At 49.0% G+C, this 23,460-nt stretch overlaps 1 protein-coding gene across 19 annotated transcripts in view; it reads right to left on the minus strand.

Annotated features, from left to right (window-relative positions):
- NLRP1 (NLR family pyrin domain containing 1) overlaps window positions 1-23,460 on the minus strand; it is a 108,317-nt gene that overhangs the window by 31,290 nt on the left and 53,567 nt on the right. For all 19 annotated transcript variants that reach the window (XR_004179320.1, XR_004179318.1, XR_004179319.1 and 16 more), the window contains 5 exons: window positions 10,504-10,674; window positions 6,100-6,270; window positions 3,505-3,594; window positions 832-923; window positions 248-340 (listed from right to left, as the gene is read on the minus strand). Coding sequence is in view for 10 of the 19 variants with exons in the window: in XM_031657310.1 (XP_031513170.1) it covers window positions 248-340; window positions 832-923; window positions 3,505-3,594; window positions 6,100-6,270; window positions 10,504-10,674 (617 nt within the window). In the remaining 9 variants the exon portion in view is untranslated. The remainder of the gene's footprint in view (window positions 1-247; window positions 341-831; window positions 924-3,504; window positions 3,595-6,099; window positions 6,271-10,503; window positions 10,675-23,460) is intronic.

The following is a 23,460-nucleotide window of genomic DNA, read 5'->3' on the forward strand; positions in this document are numbered from 1 at the left end:
AGGGGCCCTTCCCAAAGCCGGCCTGCCTGGACCATGGCAGGGAGTGTGTCTACAGCTTCTGCTCCTGCTCCCTGGCTGCCTGCCTGCTGTCTGGGAAGCCCCACTCCAATGCCTCCAGCCCAGCCTCCGCCCATCTCCCCTTCCCCACTGGAACAGAAGTGCCACACTTCCCAGCATGCCCAGGTGGGCAGGTTGAGAGAGGAACATGGTTCAAAAGATGAAAGGGGCCAGGCACTGTGGCTCTTGCCTGTAATCCCAGCACTTTGGGAGGCCGTGGCAGGAGGATTGCTCCAGTCCAGGGGTTTCGGATCAGCCTGAGCAACATGGGAAGACTCGTTTTCTATAGAAAAAAGAAAAATATCAGCCAGGCATGGTGGTGAGCGTCTGCAGTCCCACTAAGGAGGCTGAGGTGGGAGTGTTGTTTGAGCTCGGGAGGTTGAGGCTGCAGTGAGCCGTGAACATGCCACTGCACTCTAGCCTGAGCAATAGAGTGAGACCTTTTTTTTTTTTTTTTTTTTTTTTAAGATGGCAGGGCCAAGATGGAGATGTGATTCCCCGGCCTTGGCAGTCAAGAATGGGAGGCTGGACCCCGGTTCAGGGTTTGATACATGCCGTAGACGTTCTGGAGAACACCGGTGGGTGCAGGAGAGGGGGAAACAGAAATCCAGCCAGTTCCTAGGAGTGGGCGCTCTCTTGTCAGGGTAGCAGCTACCTAGGTAGGAAACCTGCCCCGTCCCACATCAGGGGCAGAGGGATGGAGGGAATGACCTCCCACAGCTGGCCTCCCCCAACCCCTGTCATGATGCCCCCAGCCTCGCCCCTTCAAACTACCTGATCCGAGTCTCTGCCGCTTGAGTGAGGACGTGCTATTACTCGTCTCTCCTGTACCCAGGCCCTCATCAGGGATCATCCCAGTTGGTTTCCTGGACAAAGAATTGTTCATTCTGCCTGAGATCCTGGAGGAAGCGAGGGCTGCCTACATGACATTCCCACTAAAAATTCAACTCCTCCTTGGGCCAGGTGCAGTGGCTCACATCTGTAATCCCAGCACTTGGGGAGGCCGGGATGGGTGGGTAGCTTGAGCTCAGGAGCTCGAGACCAGCCTGGGTAACACAGTGAGACCTCCCCACCTCATCTCTGCCAAAAATACAAAAATTAGCTGGGCATGGTGGCATGCACCTGTATCCCAGCTCCTTGGAAGGCTGAAGTGGGAAGATCACTTGAGCCCAGGAGACAGAGGTTGCAGTGAGCTGAGATTGTGCCACTGCATTCCAGTGTGGGTGACAGATCCAGACCCTGTCTCAGGCAAAACAAAACAAACACAAAAACTCCATCCGAATTTGAACTAAATCCTGTGGTTCTTCTGTGGTCCCTGTCTCTGAGCAGCCTCCATCCACTCATGCACCCAGGCTAGAAGTGGGGTGTCATCCCAACTCCCTCTGCGCCCACCCTAAGAGCCGATCACCTTGACAGCACCTCCCAAATAGCTCTTGTTTCTATTCTCTTCTCTCCAGCTCCGTGACCTCCACCCGAGTCCCAGGCCCTGGCCTCCGTGGCTCGCACCACTGCAGCATCCTTGGAAACAGTAGTGGCTGAAACGCGGTGGCTCACGCCTGTAATCCCAGCACTTTGGGAGGCTGAGGCGGGCAGATCACAGGGTCAGGAACTTGAGACCAGCCTGGCCAACATGGTGAAAACCCGTCTCTACTAAAAATACAAAAATTAGCTGGGTGTGGTGGCGGGCACCTGTAGTTCCAGCTACTCTGGAGGCTGAGGCAGGAGAATGGCTTGAACCTGGGAGGCAGAGGTTGCAGTGAGCCGAGATCATGCCATTGCACTCCAGCCTGGATGACAGAGTGAGACTCTGTCTCAAATACCACACAGATTCCTGGGCCCCACCCCGGAGATTCTGGTTCAGTGGGTCTGGAGTGGGGCCTGAGAATTTGCAGTTCTATCGAGCTCCCGGTGAGGGTGATGCCAACGCTGCTGGTCCACGGACCACACTTTGAGTAGCTGCTCCTGACGCCTGGCCTCCCATTCCTCCAGGGGGCTAAACTCTTCTCTCTCAGAGCCTCTACTTCTGCCTGGACTCCACCCCTTCCTAGGCCCAGCCAACCTGTCCTGTCTTTCAGAGCTCAGCCCAGCTCCTCTTGACCAGGTCAAATAGGCCCACTGGTACATGCACTGACCCCAGGTGCATTTGCGCAGACACTTGTGGGATCACCCGTGCCTGTCTCCCTGCTGGACTAAGCTCCTGGAGGCTGGGCCGTATCTTTTTTGTTCACTGCTACATCCTCAGATCCCAAAATAGTGCCTGACACATAGTGAGTCTGCAGGGAATGTTTGTTCTATGAGTGAATGACTCCTCTTAAACCTAGGAGCTCTTTTCCTTCCATTTCAGGGGAGCCACTGCAGCCAGGAACCTGGGGACAGATGTCCTTCATGGTCAGGTGGAAAGGCACCCACCTGGGAGAATGCGGGAGCTGCAGCGGATTCCTCGGGGAAGGGAAGATGGACTTCCCTGGCCCCGGGGCTTGCCCCTCAAGTCAGGGGTGTGTGTGGTGGTGGTGGTGGTAGTGGTGAGGGCGGTGGGTGACAGTGATGGCGAGGGTGGTCTTTTTCCCAGGGCACGGGCTCTCTGTCTTTGTCTCCCTCTTGTGGTCATTGCTTTCATTGTTCCAAACCTTCTCTGGTTTTCACGGAAGGATTGCTGGACTAGAGGCCATTTGGTATCATGCTGTGCTGGGTCCAGGGGATTTGCTGGCTCACCCACCCACTGACTTTTTCTTGTTCTTTTTTTTTTCTTTTTGAGATGTTGTCTCGTTCTGTCACCAAGGTTGGACTGCAGTGGTGTGATCTCGGCTCACTGCAACCTCTGCCTCCCGAGTTCAAGTGATTCTCCTGCCTCAGCCTCCTGAGCAGCTGGGATTACAGGCACCCACCACCACGCCCAGCTAATTTTTGTATTTTTAGTAGAGACAGGGTTTCACCATGTTGGTCAGGCTGGTCTTGATTTCCTGACCTTGTGATCCGCCTGCCTTGGCCTCCCAAAGTGCTGGGATTACAGGTGTGAACCACCATGCCCGGCCTTTTTTTTTTTTTTTTTTTTCCTTTTTTTTTTTTAGATGCAGTCTTGCTCTGTCGCCCAGACTGGAGTGCAGTGGCGCGGTCTCGGCTCACTGCAGCCTCCACCTCCCGGGTTCAAGCGATTCTCATACCTCAGCCTCCTGAGTAGCTGGGACCACAGGCACCCGCCACCACGCCTGGCTAATTTTTTAGTTCACTTACTTTTTCATGTTCTCCTCTCCTTGTTTGTCTAACGTAAGAGTTGAAGGGGGGCGGTGGTTGATTCTATTTGCACTGACAAGCGCACCTCGCTCTGGCTGCTGCAGTTCCTCAGTTTCTCCCTGGCTGTGTTGGTCTCTCACCCCAAGGCTCTTTCCCTGTCTCCTGCTCAGCCCTGGGCCTGGATCAGCCAGAGGGAGTTCTGGGGCCACCCCTTACCATCTGCTGAAGATGAGCAGCTGAGGCTTCTTCTGCTCCAGGGCCCTCAGCTCCTGCCTCATCTCATCGCTCAGAGTCGTCTGGTCCAGCCTGAAAGCACAAAGGGAGACGGGTCCTCCTGGGATCTCCCATGTTGTCCCCAGGTCCCCAGGGTCCAGAATCCCACTTTCTGGAGGAGCGGCCACAGGGTGCGTTCCCTGGGAGCCGGGCTCTGAGGAGGAGGGTACCGTGAGGAGATTCACTAGGGTGTGTTCCTGGGTCAATGCCAGGGCAAGGGCAGGGAGGGAATCGGGGAGACGTGGGCTGTGAGGCAGTCTCCATGGAGGCCTCAGCCGACTCTGGGAGATGATCTTTTAGAGCTGTTTAAAGGAGTTGGGCTGAGGGGCTGGGCCTTTCTACTGCAACACTGGCCCGTCATCGGATGTGGGCCCCCTCAGGAAGGAGACGTGGCCTTGGGTGAGGTGGCTGTCACTGGCAGAAGCTGTCTTTGTAGCTGGCTGCCAGGGATTTCCCCATGGCCTCAAAATCCCAGGCCTGGGTCCTGGGATTCTCTTCCCAGTGGTCGGAGGTTTTGCTGGGAAGAGAGAGTCCTGGTTCCGCCGTCCTCCCAGGCCTTGTGACCTGGGGTTTCCGCCAGATGTGGGATGCTGATTGTCTTCTCTGGGTCTCTGTCCTCTATCTGTCATGTAGGAGGAATCAATCCTGCCCTGCCTGTTCTGAGGCCCAGACGAGGAGGAGGTGAAAAGACCCTGCCTCCTGCGAAGGGCTCCGCACGCGTTCCCCTACTGCTGTTACACCTGTTCTGCCCCTGGGGAGAAGCGCAGCCCTTGAAGTAGAAGGTTCTTCTTCTCAACTAACTCCTGGCTCCAGGAGGGAAGGAGGTGGACACCTACTCAGGACTCCAGAGGGTAAACCCCCTCGGAAGCAGCCCAGGTTTGACGGGTAAGTGTTGAGCTGGGGCCTGAAGCCACATCTGCCTGCCACGGCCAAGCTCTGGAGAGAGGCTCTGCGGCATAAGGGAGGTAGTGATAGCCAAAAATCTCAGTGGGGAGCAGCAGACTGGGGTGCAAAGGTGCTGCCCCCTCGGATGGAGTTCCCATGGTTGTAAATGGCCAGTGTCAGCCACAGGAGAACCCAAATGTAGACTATTTATTTCCGTTATTCTGCCTTGACCACTTCTTTAGGTTTGGGAGGCCTGGCTGAGGAAGGCCCGAGGCCCAGGCTTCCTGGACCCCCTCTGAGAAGGCTCTGGATGTGGGGGTTTGGAGCCCCCATCTGCTCCCTGAGCACATGGCAGGGCCCCTGGCAGGAGCCACAGGTAAGTGTCAAGACAGAAGCCACCTGTGGGCTTGCTCCCAGGAGGTGGAGGGGAGTGCAAGTGGCCCAGAGATGGCGTGGGGGTGGCTCCTCGGGGAAGGGTGAGAATCTCTGGGGCCTATGGGATGGGAAATGAGGGCTGGGGGCTCACTCCAATCCGGCTGCTCAGGGTCCTTCAGCTCTCCAGGGTTCAAGTGCCTCTTTGTTCCAGGCCTTTCCCTACATCATCCCTTGGCCTGGACTACTCTCCCAAACTTGGCCTGGCTACCTATTCCTCCTTCAGACCTCAGCCTGACGTCGCTTTCTCAGGGAAGTCCTCCCTGGCCTTCCCTGAGAATGGGATTTTGATCAAATCCCATCCTCCCTCAATATTACATTCTCATTATACCCTGTACTTTCCTTTCTTAGCACTCCACAGAGCTCATAAATACAGACTTGTGCATTTACAGGTGACCAATGTCCATCTCCTCCCCACTAGAGTGGAAGCTTCAGGAGGGCAGGGCCCATGTCTGTTTGCTCACTATTGTACCCCAGGGCCTGGCCTGGTGCTTACATGTAGGAGGCACTCAGTGAATGAATGAATGAGTAAATGAATGAATGAAGTGCTGCCCTGGAGTGAGGGGAACCTGGGAGTCCCTTACAGCATGCAACCTCAGTCATAGTTATCATTTGATCATGCCTGACTCTCTTCCCAGCACTGTCCTTGTTTTTATTTGGTTGATTAATTAATTAATTAAATTTTGAGACTGAGTCTCACTCTGTTGCCCAGACTAGAGTGCAGTGCTGTGATCTAAGCTCACTGCAACCTCCGCCTCCCGGGTTCAAGTGATTCTCCTGCCTCAGTCCCCGGAGTAGCTGGGGGTTACAGGTGCACACCACCATGCCCGGTTAATTTTTATATTTTTAGTAGAGATGGGGTTTCACCATGTTGGCCAGGCTGGTCTCAAACTCCTGACCTCAAGTGATCCACCTGCCTTGGCCTCCCAAAGTGCTGGGATTACAGGCATGAGCCACCATGCCCTGCCTGTCCTTGTTTTTATACACATTTTGTTTCATTACCATCCATGAGGTGGGTATGATACTCCCATTCCACAGATGAAGAAACAGAGTCCCAGAGAATTTGGTGACTTGTCTGAGTCACACGGTGTAAGTTGTAGAGCTGGTAAGAAACTTGGGTTGACTATGCATTTATCAGTCCTTCCTTTTTCCATGCCCTGTCCGACACCCCCACATCCCTCTTCCCTGCCCTCTGCCCAGAAGGGACCTCCAGGGCCTTACCCCAGGCGTGTGAGTTGGCAGGCAGGATGCCTGAGCCCCTCACACAGCAGTCGCACACCAGTGTCGCCCAGGTTGTTCTGCTGCAGGTCTAGCTCCATCAGGAAGGGGCTGGCGCTGAGCACAGAGGCCAGGTCCTGGCAGCAGCCAGACGTGAGGCCACAGCTGACCAGCCTGCAGGAAAGATACACAGCAGCCCAGGTCACTGTCCTGAGGGTTTGCTCTTCAGGGTAACTAGGGTCTGATCTTCCTTCCTAGCATCTGTAGCCTTTTGAGGGTCTGGGATGACAAGCAGAGAAGATACAAACTTTCCTGGCTTGCAGTAACCTGAGAGATTTTCACTTTCCTCTTACAGCCACGGAACCCCTCAGGATGCCGGCACCCACCCTTTCTCAATCCTGTGTGGTTCACCTGATCCTGTTCCCTCGCTCTGTCCACACTGATGAGTAACTTACTCAATGTCCCACTTGTACACCTGGGTCTAACTGTTTTCTCTTTCCTTTTTCTTTTTGAGATGAAATCTCACTCTGTGGCCCAGGCTGGAGTGCAGTGGCGCAATCTCAGTTCATTGCAACCTCCACCTCCTGGATTCAAGCAATTCTCCTGCCTCAGCCTCCTGAGTAGCTGGGATTACAGGCGTGCACCACCATGCCTGGCTACTTTTTGTATTTTTCGTAGAGACGTGATTTCACCATGTTGGCCAGGCTGGTCTTGAACTTCTGGCCTCAGGTGATTGGCCCTCTTCGGCCTCCCAAAGTGTTGGGATTACAGGCTTGAGCCACCATGACCAGCCAACCTGGGTCTCATTGTTAACCACATCATCCCTGCTAAACACCCAGGGCCAGCTGACATAGGATGCTTTGGTGGGTTTCAATATTAAGGGCATCTACAGTCCAGGAGGAAAATGAGGGAGCTCATATGAGGTTAGAAGAGGGGGAGTATGAAGGCTTCATCTAGAACTGAGGACCTATCCTGGGCTCCTCACCACACACTGGGGTCTGGAGCGTGCACTGTCCCAGGACAGGGCCACGTTGCTACCCGCATGCTGTGCTGAGCAGTGCCACAGCTCTCCAGCCTGCCTAGTATTATCCAGGTGGATGAGTCTGCCTCCCCCATAGCTGGGCTGCAGGCCCCGTGGAATCCAGGTCGGGGTTTCTTGGCTGGCTGCTGTGGGGCCAGGGGAGCCTGGGTTCTTGCTGTTCATGGGCCAGGAATCACAGGGAAGGGATCAGTGGCTCATCTAGGAGGAGGAGCAAGGCTGGAGGGGCAGGCTGTTTCTGCTATCTTTCCAGATAAAGTTCTTCTCTCGCTCTTGCAATGTGAGTCGTTACAGAGATGCACTTGGCAGGGGCTGATAACAGGTCACTTGGAGATGAGGCTCACTGTGGCCCATTTAATCTTGATAAACATGTACCCCTTGATTAGTGGGGCCTCTATTTTGTTGTTTTGAAATGGAGTCTCGCTCTGTCACCCAGGCTGGAGTGAAGTGGCACAATCTCTGCTCACTGCAACCTTTGCCTCCCGGGTTCAAGTGATTCTCCTGCCTCAGCCCCCTGAGTAGCTGGGGTTACAGGTGCACACCACCATGCCCAGGTAATTTTGTAGTTTTAGTAGAGATGGGGTTTCAACATGTTGGCCAGGCTGGCCTCGAACTCCTGACCTCAAGTGATCCACCCACATCGACCTCCCAGAGTGCTGAGATTACAGGCGTGAGCTACCGCCTTGTTTTTATACACATTTTAAATCATTACCATCCATGAGGTGGGTATGATACTCCCATTCCACAGATGAAGAAACAGAGTCCCAGAGAATTTGGTGACTTGTCTAAGTCACATGGTGTAAGAGGTAGAGCTGGTAAGAAACTTGGGTTGACTATGCATTTATCAGTCCTTTTTCCTTCCCCTGTCCGACACCCCCACAACCCTCTTCCCTGCCCTCTGCCCAGAAGGGACCTCCAGGGCCTTACCCCAGGCATGTGAGTTGGCAGGCAGGATGCCTCAGCCCCTCACACAGCAGTCGCACACCAGTGTCGCCCAGGTTGTTCTGCTGCAGGTCTAGCTCCATCAGGATGGGGCTGGTGCTGAGCATACAGGCCAGGTCCAGGCAGCACTCAGATGTGAGGCCACAGCTGACCAGCCTGCAGGAAAGATACACAGCAGCCCAGGTCATTGTCCTGAGGGCTCGCTCTTCAGGGTAACTAGGGTCTGATCTTCCTTCCTAGCATCTGTGGCCTTTTGAGGGTCTGGGGTGACAAGCAGAGAAGATACAAACTAACCTGAGATTTTCACTTTCCTCTTGCAGCCACGGAACCCCTCAGGATGCCAGCACCCACCCTTTCTCAATCCTGTGTGGTTCACCTGATCCTGTCCCCTCACTCTGTCCACACTGATGAGTAACTTAGTCAATGTCCCCCTTGTACACCTGGGTCTGTCTTCTCTTTCCTTTTTCGTTTTTTTTGAGATGAGGTCTCGCTCTGTGTCCCAGGCCTCCTGAAGTGCTGGGGTTACAGGTGTGAGCCACTGCACCCGGCCAGGAGGGCCTTTTTAGAGGGCAAAATTAGCAACATACCCTTTTCCCAGCAGTTCTATTTTTTGAAAGTTGAGCTACAGATAATATGCTGGGTCTCAGGACACACGGGGGGATGGTAACTGCTGCACTGTTTACAGCGAACACTGGAGACAAGCTGGCTGCTCATAACAGGTGGTGGACAAAAATGATGGCACGTCCGTGTAGTGAAATTCCACGCTGTGATTAAAAAGAACGATGTGACTTTGTATGTACTGATGTGGGACCGTCTCCAGCATATATTTTAACCGATAAAGCAAAGTGCAGGGCAGAGTTTGTGCTGTGCTAGCATTTATGCCAGAAAAGGGCTATGTATCTGCTGTATGTTGTATATATGTGGGCTCTCTCTGGGGGATCCCCTGTGTGGGGATCCTTTGCTCTTGGGGTCTCAGCCCTGCTTCTAGAACTGTTGGCTGCCCCAGCTGGGTCTGCTGAGACCCAGCTGCAGTCCAAGCTTGTAAATGTCACAAAGCGTTACAGGGCCTTTGCTAAGACAGGGGACTGGGAAAACGGAAAACCAGGCTTTGACGTCAGACCTGGCTTCAAATCCTGGTGCAGCTACTTCCTGGCTATGTGGCCTTGGGAAAAAAATGAACCTCTCCGAGACCCAATCTTGTCTTCTGTAGATGTAGCGAGGATTCAATCTTACAAGTGTTACCCAGTTCCTAGCCGACCAGGGATCACTGACCCCTGATGTTAGGATGGGATCCGCGTTGTCTCCCCTTCTCATCAACTCTGATCAGGGTTACTGAGTGGGGAAGCAGGCAGTGGCCCTGGGAAAGGGAGAGGTTTGGCCTTGGGAGGAAGGAAGGGACGTGTGATGTGTGAACAAGGATCTCGCAAGGTGTAAACAAGGATCTTTCAGGGCTTGGGCAGAAACAAAAGAAGACTCGGAAGGCAGCTCCCTGAGCGGGTGCACAGAGGGGTATGTGTAACTTTGTACATGGAGGGAGGAGGCCCAGCAGGACCAGGAGAGGGAACTATTCACTCTTGTTTCTTTTTTCTTTTCTTTTTTGAGAAGAAGTCTCGCTCTGTCGCCCAGGCTGGAGTGTAATGATGTGATTTCAGCTCACTGCAATGCCCACCTTCTGTGTTCAAGTGATTCTCCTGCCTCAGGCTCCCTGAGTACCTGGGATTACAGGTTCCCACCATCACGCCTGGCTACTTTTTGTATTTTTAGTAGAGACAAGGTTTCACCATGTTGGCCAGGCTGGTCTCGAACTCCTGACCTCAAGTGATCCGCCTGCCTCGACCTCCCAAAGTGCTGGGATGACAGGCGTGAGCCACTGTGCCCGGACTTGTTTCTACATGGTAGGGGGGGATGGCTCTGTCCCCTCGGATGAGATAGAAAATCGAATTCAGTGGACACCAGTGATTTCAGCTCTCCATGGCAGAACCCCAGAATGCCAAGTAAGAGGACCTGTTACTGGGCAGATCACAGCTGGTGGGAACAGGAGAGGGATAGAAAAACATTGCTGCAATCCTCATAGCTCTATGCAGTGGGCACTATTATCATCCTCCCCTGTGGCAGTCTGTGAAAATGGCCACAAATTCTGCCCCCTGTCCCCACCTTGCATTCATGCCCCTTGACTCAACTTGGCTTCTCTTGCTGTATTTGGAGCCTGGAGGCCTGCTCCCTCCGTCCAAGGGTGGACGAGCTTCCTCCTGAGCCTCTACTCCCTGGCTGAGATCCTGCAGGCTCCTCCCACTCCCACAAAGCAGGTCTCACCTTCTCTCTGCCCTTACCCTCCACCTGCCTCATGGTGGCAGGTGGTTCCCTCCACCTGCCTCATGGTGGCAGGTGGTTCCCTCCACCTCCCCCTGCCCACCAAGAACAATTACTGCAGTCGCTGTAGCGTGCAGCGCGGCCAACTCAGTCTCTGGCAAAGGTGTCTGGCTCCAGCATCCGTGAGCACATTGAAGCTCAGGTCCAGCAGGGTCAGGTTCTGGTTGACTCTCAGCCCAGAGGCCAGGTCCTTGCAGTCCTCAGCTGTGAGGCCACAGCTGGCCAACCTGTGGAAGACACACACCCCCGGTCTTGAGGTTACTCACCTGTTGATTCAACAAACACCCATACGCACCCATTGATCACCTACTATGCGCCAGGCCTGTGAGCCAGGCAGAGGTTTAGAAAACCCTCCCAGGCCCCAGAAATGCACAGGGTACTTGGGGATAGACATAGAAACACATCATAGTTTTTCGATCCTTTTTGATTAAAAACCCTCCAATTTCCCCACCTTACTCAGAGTACAATTCAAGCTCCGTTTCCTGGTCTACAGGGCCCTGAGGACTTGGATCCTCATAATCTCTGTCCTCACCTTTTTTTTTTTTTTTTTTTTTTTTTTTGAGACGGAGTCTCACTCTGTCACCCAGGCTGGAGTGCAGTGGTGCGATCTCGGCTCACTGCAAGCTCCGCCTCCCGGGTTCACGCCATTCTCCTGCCTCAGCCTCCCGAGTAGCTGGGACTACAGGCACCCGCCACAACACCTGGCTAATTTTTTGTATTTTTAGTAGAGACGGGGTTTCACCGTGTTAGCCAGGATGGTCTCGATCTCCTGACCTCGTGATTCACCCGCCTCGGCCTCCCAAAGTGCTGGGATTACAGGCGTGAGCCACCGCGCCCAGCCCTCGCCTCTAATCTCTTTCAGCTCCATCCTCACTGCCCTTCTCTCTATTCCTTCCACACCCCAGGCACAGTTCCACCTAAGTCCTCTGCATCTGCTGCTTCTGCTGCTGCTTCTGCCCGGAACAATCTTCTGGCACTGATAACTCATGGTTTGCTCCTCCACTTGCATCAGGTCTTTGCTCAGAAGGAAGTCGCTTTGGTGACATCTTGCCTCATCTCTCCACTTAAAATTGAACACCTACCCCCAGACTCCCTGCTCCTTTCTGCTTTACTTTTCTCTACAGCTCATGTCACTCACAATATATTTTACTTACTTATTTGGCTTCTTGTCCTCCCTCCCAACTAGAATGTGAGCTCCTGGAGGAAGGAATTTTGCCCATTTCCCTCCTTTCCCTCTCTCCCTCCCTCCCTCCCTTCCTTCCTCTCTTCCTGTTTCTCTCTCCTTCCTTCCTCTCTTCCTGTTTCTCTCTTCTTCCTTCCTTCCTTCTTCTCTTCCTGTTTCTCTCTCCTTCCTTCCTTTCTCTCTCTCCCTTCCTTCTTTCCTTTCTCTCCCTTCCTTCCTTTCTCTTTCTTTTTTCTCTCCTTCCTTCCCTCCCTCCTTACCTTCCTCCCTCGCTCTCTTCCTCTCTTTCTCTTTCCCTCCCTCCCTCCCTCCCTCCCTCCCTTCCTTCGTGTGAGATGCAGTCTTGCTCTGTCACCCAGGCTGGAGTGCAGTGGTATGATCTCGGCTCACTGCAACCTCCATTCCCTGGGTTCAAGAGATTCTCCTGCCTCAGCCTCCTGAGTAGCTGGGACTACAGGTGCCAGCCACCACGCCTGGCTAATTTTTGTATTTTTAATAGAGACAGGGTTTCACCATGTTGGCCAGGCTGGTCTTGAACTCCTGATCTCAGGTGATCCACCCACCTCAGCCTCCCGAAGTGTTAGGATTACAGGCATGAGCCACCGTGCCCAGCCCCGTTTTCATTACTAGTCATATCCCAGTGCCCAGAGAAGGGTCTAGCGTACAGTAGGTGCTTAGTAAGTATGTAGTAAATAAATGAATGAAATAGCATCAAAAGAGGGGCATGTCAGGTACAGCTGAATGCAGAGGAATGAGTGATTGCCAAGGCAGGGAGGAAAAGGTGAGCCTTAAATGAGGGGTTCACTGAGGTGAGGGTGGAGGCAGGGGCACGTGTGGCTGGTAGGGCAGATGTGAATTCACAGCAGGCGGTTCATATAGTGATGTTGGCATAAAGGCTACTCAGGTAGAGAGAAAGTTTGAGGGTAAAGCTGGAAAATATCAAGACAGTGGTAGGTCTCAGAAGTCATTATAAAAGACCTATTTTCCTGTGGCAGTGATGAGCCCATGAAAGTTCTTGAGGACAGCAGTGACCTGGTCTCTACATTGCTTTAGAACAATCCCTGAGGGAGGCTGTAGTGAGCTGAGATCGTGCCACCGCACTCCAGCCTGGGTAACAGAGCGGGACTCTGTCTCAAAAAAAAAAAAAAAAGCAAGATCCCTGAGGGAGTGGAGGTGGCTGGGTGGGGAAAGGTGGGAGGCAAGGGCAGGGAGGATGAGCAATGGGGTCAGAGCAGCAACTTCGGGAGACGCCTCGAGTAGACCCTGTGGCACTCAGTGGAGTCCAGGGAGGCCTCTAGGTTGGATTCAGAGTAGAAGCTGCTGTCACTTACTGAGAAGGTAGATGTGAGAACAGTGTCAGTTTCATCGGTGTACGACCAGGGTGGTTGCACAGGGCCCTGTGCTCAGAAGGACCCGGAACTAACAGGGGTGTGAGGAGGACCCTTCTAGATTACGGGGTTAATGCTCTGTGGTGGCCATCAAAATTTCTTAAGGCCAATTTTGTCCTTAAATTTGTGTCTCGTAGGTGAAGTCTGATGGGACCATGGGGCCTCAGCTCATAGGTGATGCCACCTCCTGCCACCTCCCTCCTTTGCTCAGGGTGAAACAGTTCTTGGCCATCCTGCATTTGAGTGTTGTAGGACCCCCACTCAACCTGCCCCTCAGCCCAGTGATTACTGCCACCCTTTATCTCTGGTGGTGGCTTGGATCAGGCATGGGTAGGTTGAGGTGGGGCATCCTGGGGTAGGGCAGGTGGCAGCCTTTCTCGATGTAGGCTGGCAGCATCATGGCACATTTGGTGATTTGGTGGGGGCCAGTCTCCCCCACCACTGATCCGGACAGCTAATGCATCCTGGCAATGCCCTGGAGGGCCTCCCATCTGCTTTAGGCTGGGGTGGTGGCCCATGGGAAGGACAGATGTCTGGCTTGACATTTTACCCACTCTGGGCCATGGTGCCTGGGTCTGGTGACTTGTGGGAGAGGCAGCCTGCATCTGGTGGGCCATGTGCACATGCTCAGCTGTGGGGAGGCTTCCAGGCACCTTTGAGGGTCTGGATAATCACTGCTAGTGTCCCAGTGCCCAAGGGAATGCATCGTTAAATAGCAAATAAAAGACACTGGAATAGGTTGAGAGAGAAACTATGGAAGAAAGAAAAAGCTCTGTATCTTAGTACCTTTAACAGTACTTTCGTCCTGACTTTTGAGCTAGAACACTGCATTTTCATTTTGTACTGGGTCCTGAAAATGATGCAGTTGGTTCTGAGAGGAGGAGCAGTTTGTTTTTAGTTAGGGAGGAGAGTCTAGGTAAGAATATGCTGAGTTTCAGGAGCCCCTGGGACATCCCCTCCAAAATCCCTGTCTCTCCTTGCTCTCACAAGACCTACTTTTCCCCTTTGTTTTTCTCTGACTTCCTTCTGGACTTTCCTATCCAACCAGGAATCCAAGGTCAGCTGTATTAAACACACATCCTGGCAAGGTGCGGTGACTCCCGCCTGTAATCCCAGCACTTTTGGAGGCCAAGGCAGGAGGATGGCTTGTGTCCAGGAGTTTGAGGCTGCACTGAGTCATGATCACACCACTGCACTCCAGCTTGGGTGACGGAGCGAAACCCCAATTCCCCCTGTCTCTCTTACACACAGACACACACAGACACACACACAGATACAGACACACACAGACACACACACAGACACACACACAGACACACACAGGCACATGCAGACACAGGCACACACACAGACACACACAGGCACACACACAGGCACACACACAGGCACACACACTGGTACACAGGCATACACACACAGACACACACAGACACACACAGACGCACAGGCACACACAGACACACACAGACACACACAGACGCACAGACACACAGAGGCACACACAGACACGCAGACACACAGACACAGACACACGTAGACACACAGACACAGACACACACACGCACACACACATAGACACACACAGGCACACACAGGCACACAGGCACACAGACACACAGACACACACACAGACACACACAGGCACACACAGGCACACACACACACACAGACACAGACACACACAGACGCACAGACACACACAGGTAATAATACAGACACACACAGATGACACACAGAGGGCAATAATGCGAGACACAGGCACACACGCAGACACACACACACACACAGACACAGACACACACACACAGACACACACATCAGGACACACACATCACAGACACACACACACACAGACACACACACACAGACATATACAGACACACACATACACACACATACAGACACACACGACATGACTCAGTATGTAGCACTGTAGAGCACTTGGCATTTTAGAGTGCACCAGGCCCTTGGTAATGTCTCCTTGGACAATCGCTGTCTTCCTTCTCTGCTCCCAACCCTGAGCTGCAGAGTGTGGCCCAAGAAAGTCCAGACACAGCTGGCAGATGTGGCTCTGTGCTCACCGCCTGTGGCTGGCATCTCACAGCTGAGGGCCTACTTCCCAGATGGCTGTCTCCTGCCAGCTCACTCTCTCCCTGGGTGGTTAGTTTTACCTACCTGGCTTATCTGATTTCCTGCTTGTTGACAAGCTCATTTTCACTGGGCATGTTCCTGCCCCAAGGACTCATCTCAGCATAAACAAATGCATCTCTCTTGGGGCTTTCTTCATTTTTGAACAACTTACCATTACAAGCTGTGCTGTGTGGACTTCCCTCCTCCAGTCCTACCCATTCCCAAGCCCCAGTGAAGACACTTGGTATTGGACCTCTGTGAGGAGGCTGAGGCCATCTGACTCTGGGCAGTAGTGACCCCAGTGGGCAGGTGAAGGGCACAGGCTTTGGGGCTAGAGAGAGACACGGGTTCAAATCTTGCCTCTGTCAGTTACAAGTTGAAGACCATGGCAGATGTCTTTATCAAGTTTCAGTTCACTCATCAATATCATGGATCTGCCATTTCTATTGTACCAGCTGGCTGCAAAGATCCAAGGAGATCATGTATGCCACGTTCTTAGGGAAGCCCCTGGCAGAAGGTTAGTGCTTAAAGGATGCTGCTGCTGTGGAAACCGAAACCCTCAATGTCCCTCCGCCTCTCCGTCCTCAGCTGCCTGTGTCATCACATAGTCCTTTCTCTTCTGTCCCAGAGGAGGCCAAGGGTCCACCCTCACGTGTCTGATTCCACACCCTCTGTCTGGTCTCTCCCCTGACCTTGCTCTTTCCAGCATTCCCTTTTTGAGCTCTCCAACCCCACTCCCACCAATTTCTCCTTTGTCTGTGTAATGTGCTCAATTTTACATGCCATTAGTGAAAAAACCCCAGAATACCTGACACCAGCTTACTCAAGGTATTTCAAGATAAATCCAAAAGTGAAATAAGCCAGACATAGAAAGAAAAACACTACATGGTCTCACTTGCGGGTGAAATGTTAAAAAAGTAAAATACATACAAAGGAAGAATAAATGGTGGTTACCAGGGGTGAGGAGGGGGAGGAAATGGGGAGATGTGGGTAAATAAAAACATAGAAATACAATCATTAGTTAGGGCTTTGCTTGTGGGTCTTGGGTAGTCCGGCATCCAAGCGTGTGTAAGCCTGTGCGTTCTTCCGTGTGGAGACGTTTTTACTGTGGGAAATAGTCACATCTGCCTGATCCAGATTTTGTAATCTTAGGCCACTTTTCTTTCTTTTTATGGTGCTACCCCCAGTGAGCCAGAATTATTCAGGCCCCGGCTTACCTCATACAGAGGAGGCAGGTGTTGATCCTAAGTACATAGCACTCACGTGAGTCCTAAGTACCTAGCATACGTGACCCTAAGTACATAGCATACATGACTCTGGAAAGTACATAGCATATCACTGAGCCTCTAAGTACATAGCATACATGTCACTAAGTACATAGCATACGTGACCCTAAGTACATAGCATACATGATCCTAAGTACATAGCATACGTGACCCTAAGTACATAGCATACGTGACCCTAAGTACCTAGCATACATGTCCTAAGTACCTAGCATACGTGACCCTAAGTACCTAGCATACGTGACCCTAAGTATTACAGCATACGCGGATCCTAAGTACCCAGCATTAACGCGGGACTTCTAAGTACATAGCATATCGCGACCCTAAGTACATGCAGCATTAAGCATGTCCTACATACAGCGGCATTAATGCCGACCCCTAAGTACCTAGCATACGCGGACCAAGCATACAGCATACGTGACCCTAAGAAGTATACGCGGACTTAAGCACATAGCATACGCGGATCCTAAGCACACAGCATACGGATCTCTAAGCACAGAGCATAATGCTGACTTAAGCACAGAGCATACGTGACCCTAAGCACAGAGCATACGTGACCCTAAGCACAGAGCATACGTGATCCTAAGTACCTAGCATACGTGACCCTAAGTACATAGCATACGTGACCCTAAGTACATAGCATACGTGACCCTAAGCACATAGCATACGTGATCCTAAGCACATAGCATACGTGACCCTAAGCACATAGCATACGTGACCCTAAGCACATAGCATACGTGATCCTAAGTACCTAGCATACGTGACCCTAAGTACATAGCATACATGTCCTAAGTACATAGCATACATGACCCTAAGTACCTAGCATACATGACCCTAAGTACATAGCATACATGACCCTAAGTACATAGCATACGTGATCCTAAGTACATAGCATACGTGACCCTAAGTACATAGCATACGTGATCCTAAGTACATAGCATACGTGACCCTAAGTATATAGCATATATGTCCTAAGTACACAGCATATGTGATCCTAAGTACCTAGCATACATGACCCTAAGTACATAGCATATATGACCCTAAGTATAGAGCACACATGACCCTAAGTACATAGTATACACGATCCTAAGTACACAGCATACATGACCATAAGTACACAGCACACATGATCTCCTTTGACTTTGTAGCCACCTTGTGCAATAGACATGGTAAATCCATGTTAATGAGTAAACTGAAACTTGCTAAAGAAACCTACCCATAGTTTTCAATGTGTAACTTTTAGAGGCAAGATTTGAACTGTGTGTATCTGGCTCCAGGGAATGTCCTTCCCCAGTCCGTTCTTTATATATGGAAAATGGAAATAATTGTACCTGCTCTGCCATTTTTGCAGGGTGTTTTTTGGAAGGCCCAAGGAATTAATGGATATGGAGGTGTTTGGGTTTGAGAGAGTGAAATTCTATGCCAATGTAAAAAGAGTACATTGAAGATTAGTGTCTTCCTACTGGGGTGTGAAGAAATCACCAGGATTCCTTAGTCCTACTCAAAAGCATTGTTACTGGACTCTGGTGGTTCTCCTTGGATAGGTCTTAGGAGTAGGTAGAGCAGCCTCATGGATACAGAAAGTCACAGCACGAGGCTGGGCTTGCCTCCTTACTCTGCTTGCTCAACTTCTCCCACTGTAACTCCTTTTCAATGAGCAATCTCTTGATTGCTTTCCTTTTTTGCAATCTCCCTTCTCTCAATCTCTTATCACTTTCTTTTCTTCAATTTCCTTAGAATGTAGCTTAGATTCCATGATCCTTCATTGGCAGTATCCCTGAATTTCTTATCCTCTGACCTTCCATCACATTCCTCTGGCTAACCCTGAATTCTGCTATCTTCCCACTCTCCACCCCAACTCCCACCTGTGCAACAGGGAATGTGGCTGCCATCTGGAATCATGACCATGACCCTCACATGGGCCACAGAAATGCCTGACAGGCAGAGATCTCACACTCTATTATGGCCATTTGAAGATCTTGCCTTTTCCAAACATCCAGCACCTCAACCCTCACACTCACTCCTAGCAGACAACTGAATTCCTATTTCTCAGACAAAAATGAAGCCATCAGATGGGAACCTCTCAGCTTCTCAGAGTGAAACCTATGTTCCTACTTCTCTCTTCCCTGTCCTCATCTCCCCTCCTGTTACAGTAAAGGAGACATTTCCTCCCTCTTCCAAGGCCAATCTTTCTCCTCCCTCCTCCCTCTGAAGAGAGAGAGTCATCAATGATTCCTTCTCCTTCTTGTGTCTCTTATCACACCTCCTCCACTGATTCTCAAACTGAGATCTTTTCCTCCTTAAATGCAAGTAAGCAGATGGACAGACACATACATTTACTCAGCCCACCATCCCCTCTGCTTTAGTGCTTTCCTCCTTTTCAGTATCAAAGTCTTTGAAAAAAGTGTATTTGTGGTCTCATTTTTTAACCTCTTTCTCCCTCTTTAATCCACTCCAGTCTGCATTCTGGCCTCTTCATGCCATGTAAGCTACTTCTGCTGAGGTTATTCATGACTTTCCTATCACTAATCCTATGGACAAATTTCAGTACTTATCTTACTTGACCTCCCAGCAGCAGTAGCCCCTGCTGACCTCCTTGAGACTCTCTGCTCTGTTGGGTTCCATGTCACCTCTCTTTCCTGGTGTCCCTTTCATCTATGTGGCCCCTCCTTCTCAGGCTTGTTTGTTGGCTCTTCTTTGGCCATTAAATACTGGGGTGGGGGTGTTCCCCAGGCTTGACATGCAATCTTATTTTTGCCTGTGAATTTTAGAATCAGCTTGTCCATTTCTGCAAAAATGGCAGCTGGGATTCTGACAGGGATTGTGTTGAATCTGTAGATCAATTTGGAGGGTATTGTCATTTTAATAATATCAAGTCTTCTGATCTATGAACACGGGACATCTTTTCATTTGTTTAGGTCTTATATGATTTCTTTCAACCATTTTTTATAGTTCCCTGTGTACAAGCTTTCTTTTGTTAAATTTATTGTTTTCCTAATTTAATTTTTGGATTATTCACTGCTAGTGTATAGCAGTACAATGAATTTTTGTATATTGATCTTGTTTCCTGAAACCTTGCTGAAATTGTAGGGTTTTTTTTCTTTCTTTTTCAACAGGGTCTCCCTTCGTCACCCGGGTTGGAGTGCAGTGGCACAATCTCAGCTCATTGCTACCTCTGCCTACCAGGCTGAAGCAATTTTCCTACCTCAGCCTCCTGAGTAGCTGGGACTATAAGAGTGTGCCACCACGCCCGGCTAATTTTTTGTAGTTTTGGTAGAGACAGGGTTTTGCCACGTTACCCAGGCTGGTCTTGAACTCCGGAACTCAAGCGATCCACCCACCTCAGCCTCCCAAAGTGCTGAGATTACAGGGCATGAGCCACCACACCTGGCCCTAATTTGAATATTTGTAGAGTTCTTAGGATTTTCTACATACAACGTCATGTCACCTGCAAATAATAGTTTACTTTCTTTTCAATCTGGAAGCCGTTAATTTCATTTTCTTGCTTAATTGCTCTGGATGGAACCTTGAGTACAATGTTGAATAGAAATGGCAAGAACAGACATCTTTGTCTTATTCCTAATCTTAGGGAGAAAGCACTCAGTCATCCACCATTAAGTACAATGTTAGCTGTGGGTTTTTCACTGGTAACAACTTTATCAGGTTGATAAAGTTCCCTTTTATTTCTAGTTTGCTGAGTGTTTTCAATATGAAAAGGTGTTGGATTTTGTCAGATGCTTTTTTTTGGTCTTTGAGATAACCATTGGTTTGTGTTCTTTGTTCTATTAACATCTTGCATTACATTGATCAATTTTCTTAGGTTAAACTCAATTTGTATTCTTGGGATAAATCCCATTTGGTCGCGGTCTACAATCCTTTTTATATATTGCCAGTATTTTGTTATGTAATTTTGCATATATATCCATAAAGGATGTTGGCTTGTAGATTTTTTTTCTCTTGTGATGCTTCTGGTTATCTTAGTCTAATTTTGGTATCAGGGTAATATTGGTCTCATAGAACAAATTGGCATGTGTTCTCTTTTCTGCTATTTTTGGAAGAGTTTGAAAAGATAAGTGTTAATTCTTCCTTAAATATTTGGTAGAATTCACCAGTAAAGCCATCTAGGCCTGGATTTTGTTTCACAGAAAGTTTTTAACTTACTAATTCAATATCTGTGTTTGTTACAAGTCTATTAAGATTTTGTATTTCTTCTTAAGTCAGTTTAGGTATTTGTGTCTTTCTGGAAGTTGGCCCATTCCATCTGGGTTATCTAATTTGTTGGCTTACAATATTTCATAATTTTCACTTATAATCCTTTTATTTCTGGAAGTTCAGTTGTGATACCCCATCTTTTATTTCTGATTTTAGTAATCTGAATCTTCTTACTTTTAATTTTAGTTTAGCTAAAAGGTGTCAAATTTTGTTGGTATTTTTAAAGAACGAACGTTTAGTTTCATTGGTTTTCTGTATTGTTTTCTATTCTCTGTTTCATTTATCTCTACTCTAGTCTTTATTATTTCTTTCCTCCTGCTTGCTTTTGGTTTTGTTTGCTTTTTTAAAAAATTTCTTTACTAACATGAAAGACCCAAGGAAAACAAATTCTTAAAGTGTAAGTTTAGGTTACTGATTTAAGATTTCTCCACTTCTTCTTCTCTTCCTTCTTCAATAGATTTTATTTTTTAGAGTAGTTTTAGGTTCACAGTAAAACTGAGCAAAAAGTACAGAGAGTTCCCATATACTCCCTGTCCCCGCATCCCTCATACAATCTTTCCCACTATTGACATGCTGTACCACACTAGTACATTGTGGTGACATTTGTTACAACTGGTAGACTGACATGGACACATCATCACCCGAAGTCCATAGTTTACATTAGGGCTCACTTTTGGTGGTGTCCATTCTATGGATTTTGATTGCTGTAAAATTATACATATGCACGATTATAATATATAGAATAGTTTCACTGCCCTAAAACTCTTCTGTGCTCTATTAATTCCTCCCTTCCCCCAAGCCCTGGAAACCACTAATCTTTTTACTATCTCCTTGTTTTTGCCTCTTCCAGAATGTCATACAGTTGGAATCATACAGCATGTAGCCTTTTCAGATTGGCTTCTTTTAGTAACATGCATTTAAAGTTTCTCCATATCTTTTTGTAGCTTGATAGCTTATTTCTTTTTAGCATTGAATAATAGTCCACTGTCTGTTTGTACCACAATTTATGAGTCCATTCACTCTCTGAAGGACAGCTTGCTTCCAAGTTTTAGCAATGATGAACAAGGCTGCCATAAACATTCGCGTGCAGGTTTTGGTGTGGACAGAGGTATTCAACTCATTTTGGTAAATATCAAGGAGTGCGATTGCCGGATCCTATGGTAAAAGTATATTTTGTTTTGTAGAAAACTGCTAGACTGTATTCCAAAGGGGCTGTCTCATTTTACATTCCCACCAGCAATGAATGAGAGTTCCTGTTGTTCCACATCCTCACCAGCATTTGGTATTGTCAGTGTTTTGGATTTTGGCCATTCTGATAAGTGTGTAGTGGTATCTTTTCATTTTTTCATTAATTAAAAAAACTTTTGTAGAGATAAGATCTGTCTCTGTTGCCCAGCTTGAAGTGCAGTGGCATAATCGCAGCTCACTGCAGTGTTGAATTCCTGGGCTCAAGTGATCCTCCCGTCTCAGCCTCCCAAGTAGTTATGACAACAGGCACACATCATTCTCAACTAATTTTTTATTTTATGTTTTTGTAGAGACAGGGTCTCTGTATGTTGCCCAGGCTGGTCTCAAACTCCTGGCCTAAGGCAATCGTCCTGCCTTGGCCTTCCAAAGCTTTGGGATTATAGGCATGGGCCATCATGTCTGGCTCTATCTTTCCTTTTTTTTTTTTGTTTTAAATAGAGGCATTTATAACTATAAATTTCCCTTTAAGCACTACATTAGCTGCATCCAATACATTTTGGCATGTTGTGATTTTGCTTTCATCCCTCTCAAAGTATTTTCCAATTTCCTTTGTGATTTCTTCTTTGGCCCTTGGTTATTTAGGAGTGTGGTTTTAATTTCAGTGTATTTATGAACTCCTCAACTTTCCTTCTATTGTTGATTTCTAATTTCATTTTATCATGGTCAGAGGATATACTTTGTATGATTTCAGTCCTTGCAAATTTGTTGAGATTTGTTTTATGGGGCAATCTTATCTTTGGATAGAGCTTTATTTGATACCTATTTGGCATGTCCAGTTGGATACCTTGAAAGGATCTTGAAATCAGCAAGCACAAGATCACACTCATGATGCTCCACCCCCCAAATCACTTTTCTTTTCGTATTCCCCATCTTAATGAAGATGCCACTATCCCATGAGCTGCTTTGGTCAGAAACCTAAAATCATCCTTGATATCTTCCTCTTCCTTTTTTCCCTAAATTCAATCCATCACTGAGCCTAGTTGATTTTACTTTTGCAGCTCTCTTACATCTAGCCACTTTGTTCCATATCCATTGCCAATACCATAGTCCAAGCTATGACTGTCTGTTACAAAAAGTACTATAATTTTCCTTAGTCTAAGCTATCACCATCTTTGCAGGGACTACTGCAATTTTCTTACTAATTGGTTTCCCAACCTCTACTTTTGCACTCTTCCAATCCATCTTTCATGTTGCAGTCAGTTTCTATTTTGAAAATGTACTGATCTTGTCAACCTTCTGCTTAAAATTCCACACCATCAGGAAAAGACCCCAAATCCAACATGGCGCCCAAACTTTGCATAGTCTGGTTCCTGCTGGTATCTGTAGCCTTATCTCACTCCTTCGCTATCTGCCCTCCAGCCACACTGGCCTGCTTTCAATTCCTTGACCGCCTCATCCTGCCTTCTGCACAGAGCCTTTGTACGTGCTTATTCTCTTTTCCTGGAATTTTTCCTTCCTGCTTCGCTTAGTTAAATCCTCTGTATTCTTCAGACCTCCCTCAAACCTCACTTTATGAAGGAATTTTTTTTTTTTTTTTATGAGCCAAAAATCCTACCTGTGTTTACTAAA

Source organism: Papio anubis, chromosome 17 (genome assembly GCF_008728515.1).
Source record: "Papio anubis isolate 15944 chromosome 17, Panubis1.0, whole genome shotgun sequence".
Classification (NCBI taxonomy): domain Eukaryota; kingdom Metazoa; phylum Chordata; class Mammalia; order Primates; family Cercopithecidae; genus Papio; species Papio anubis.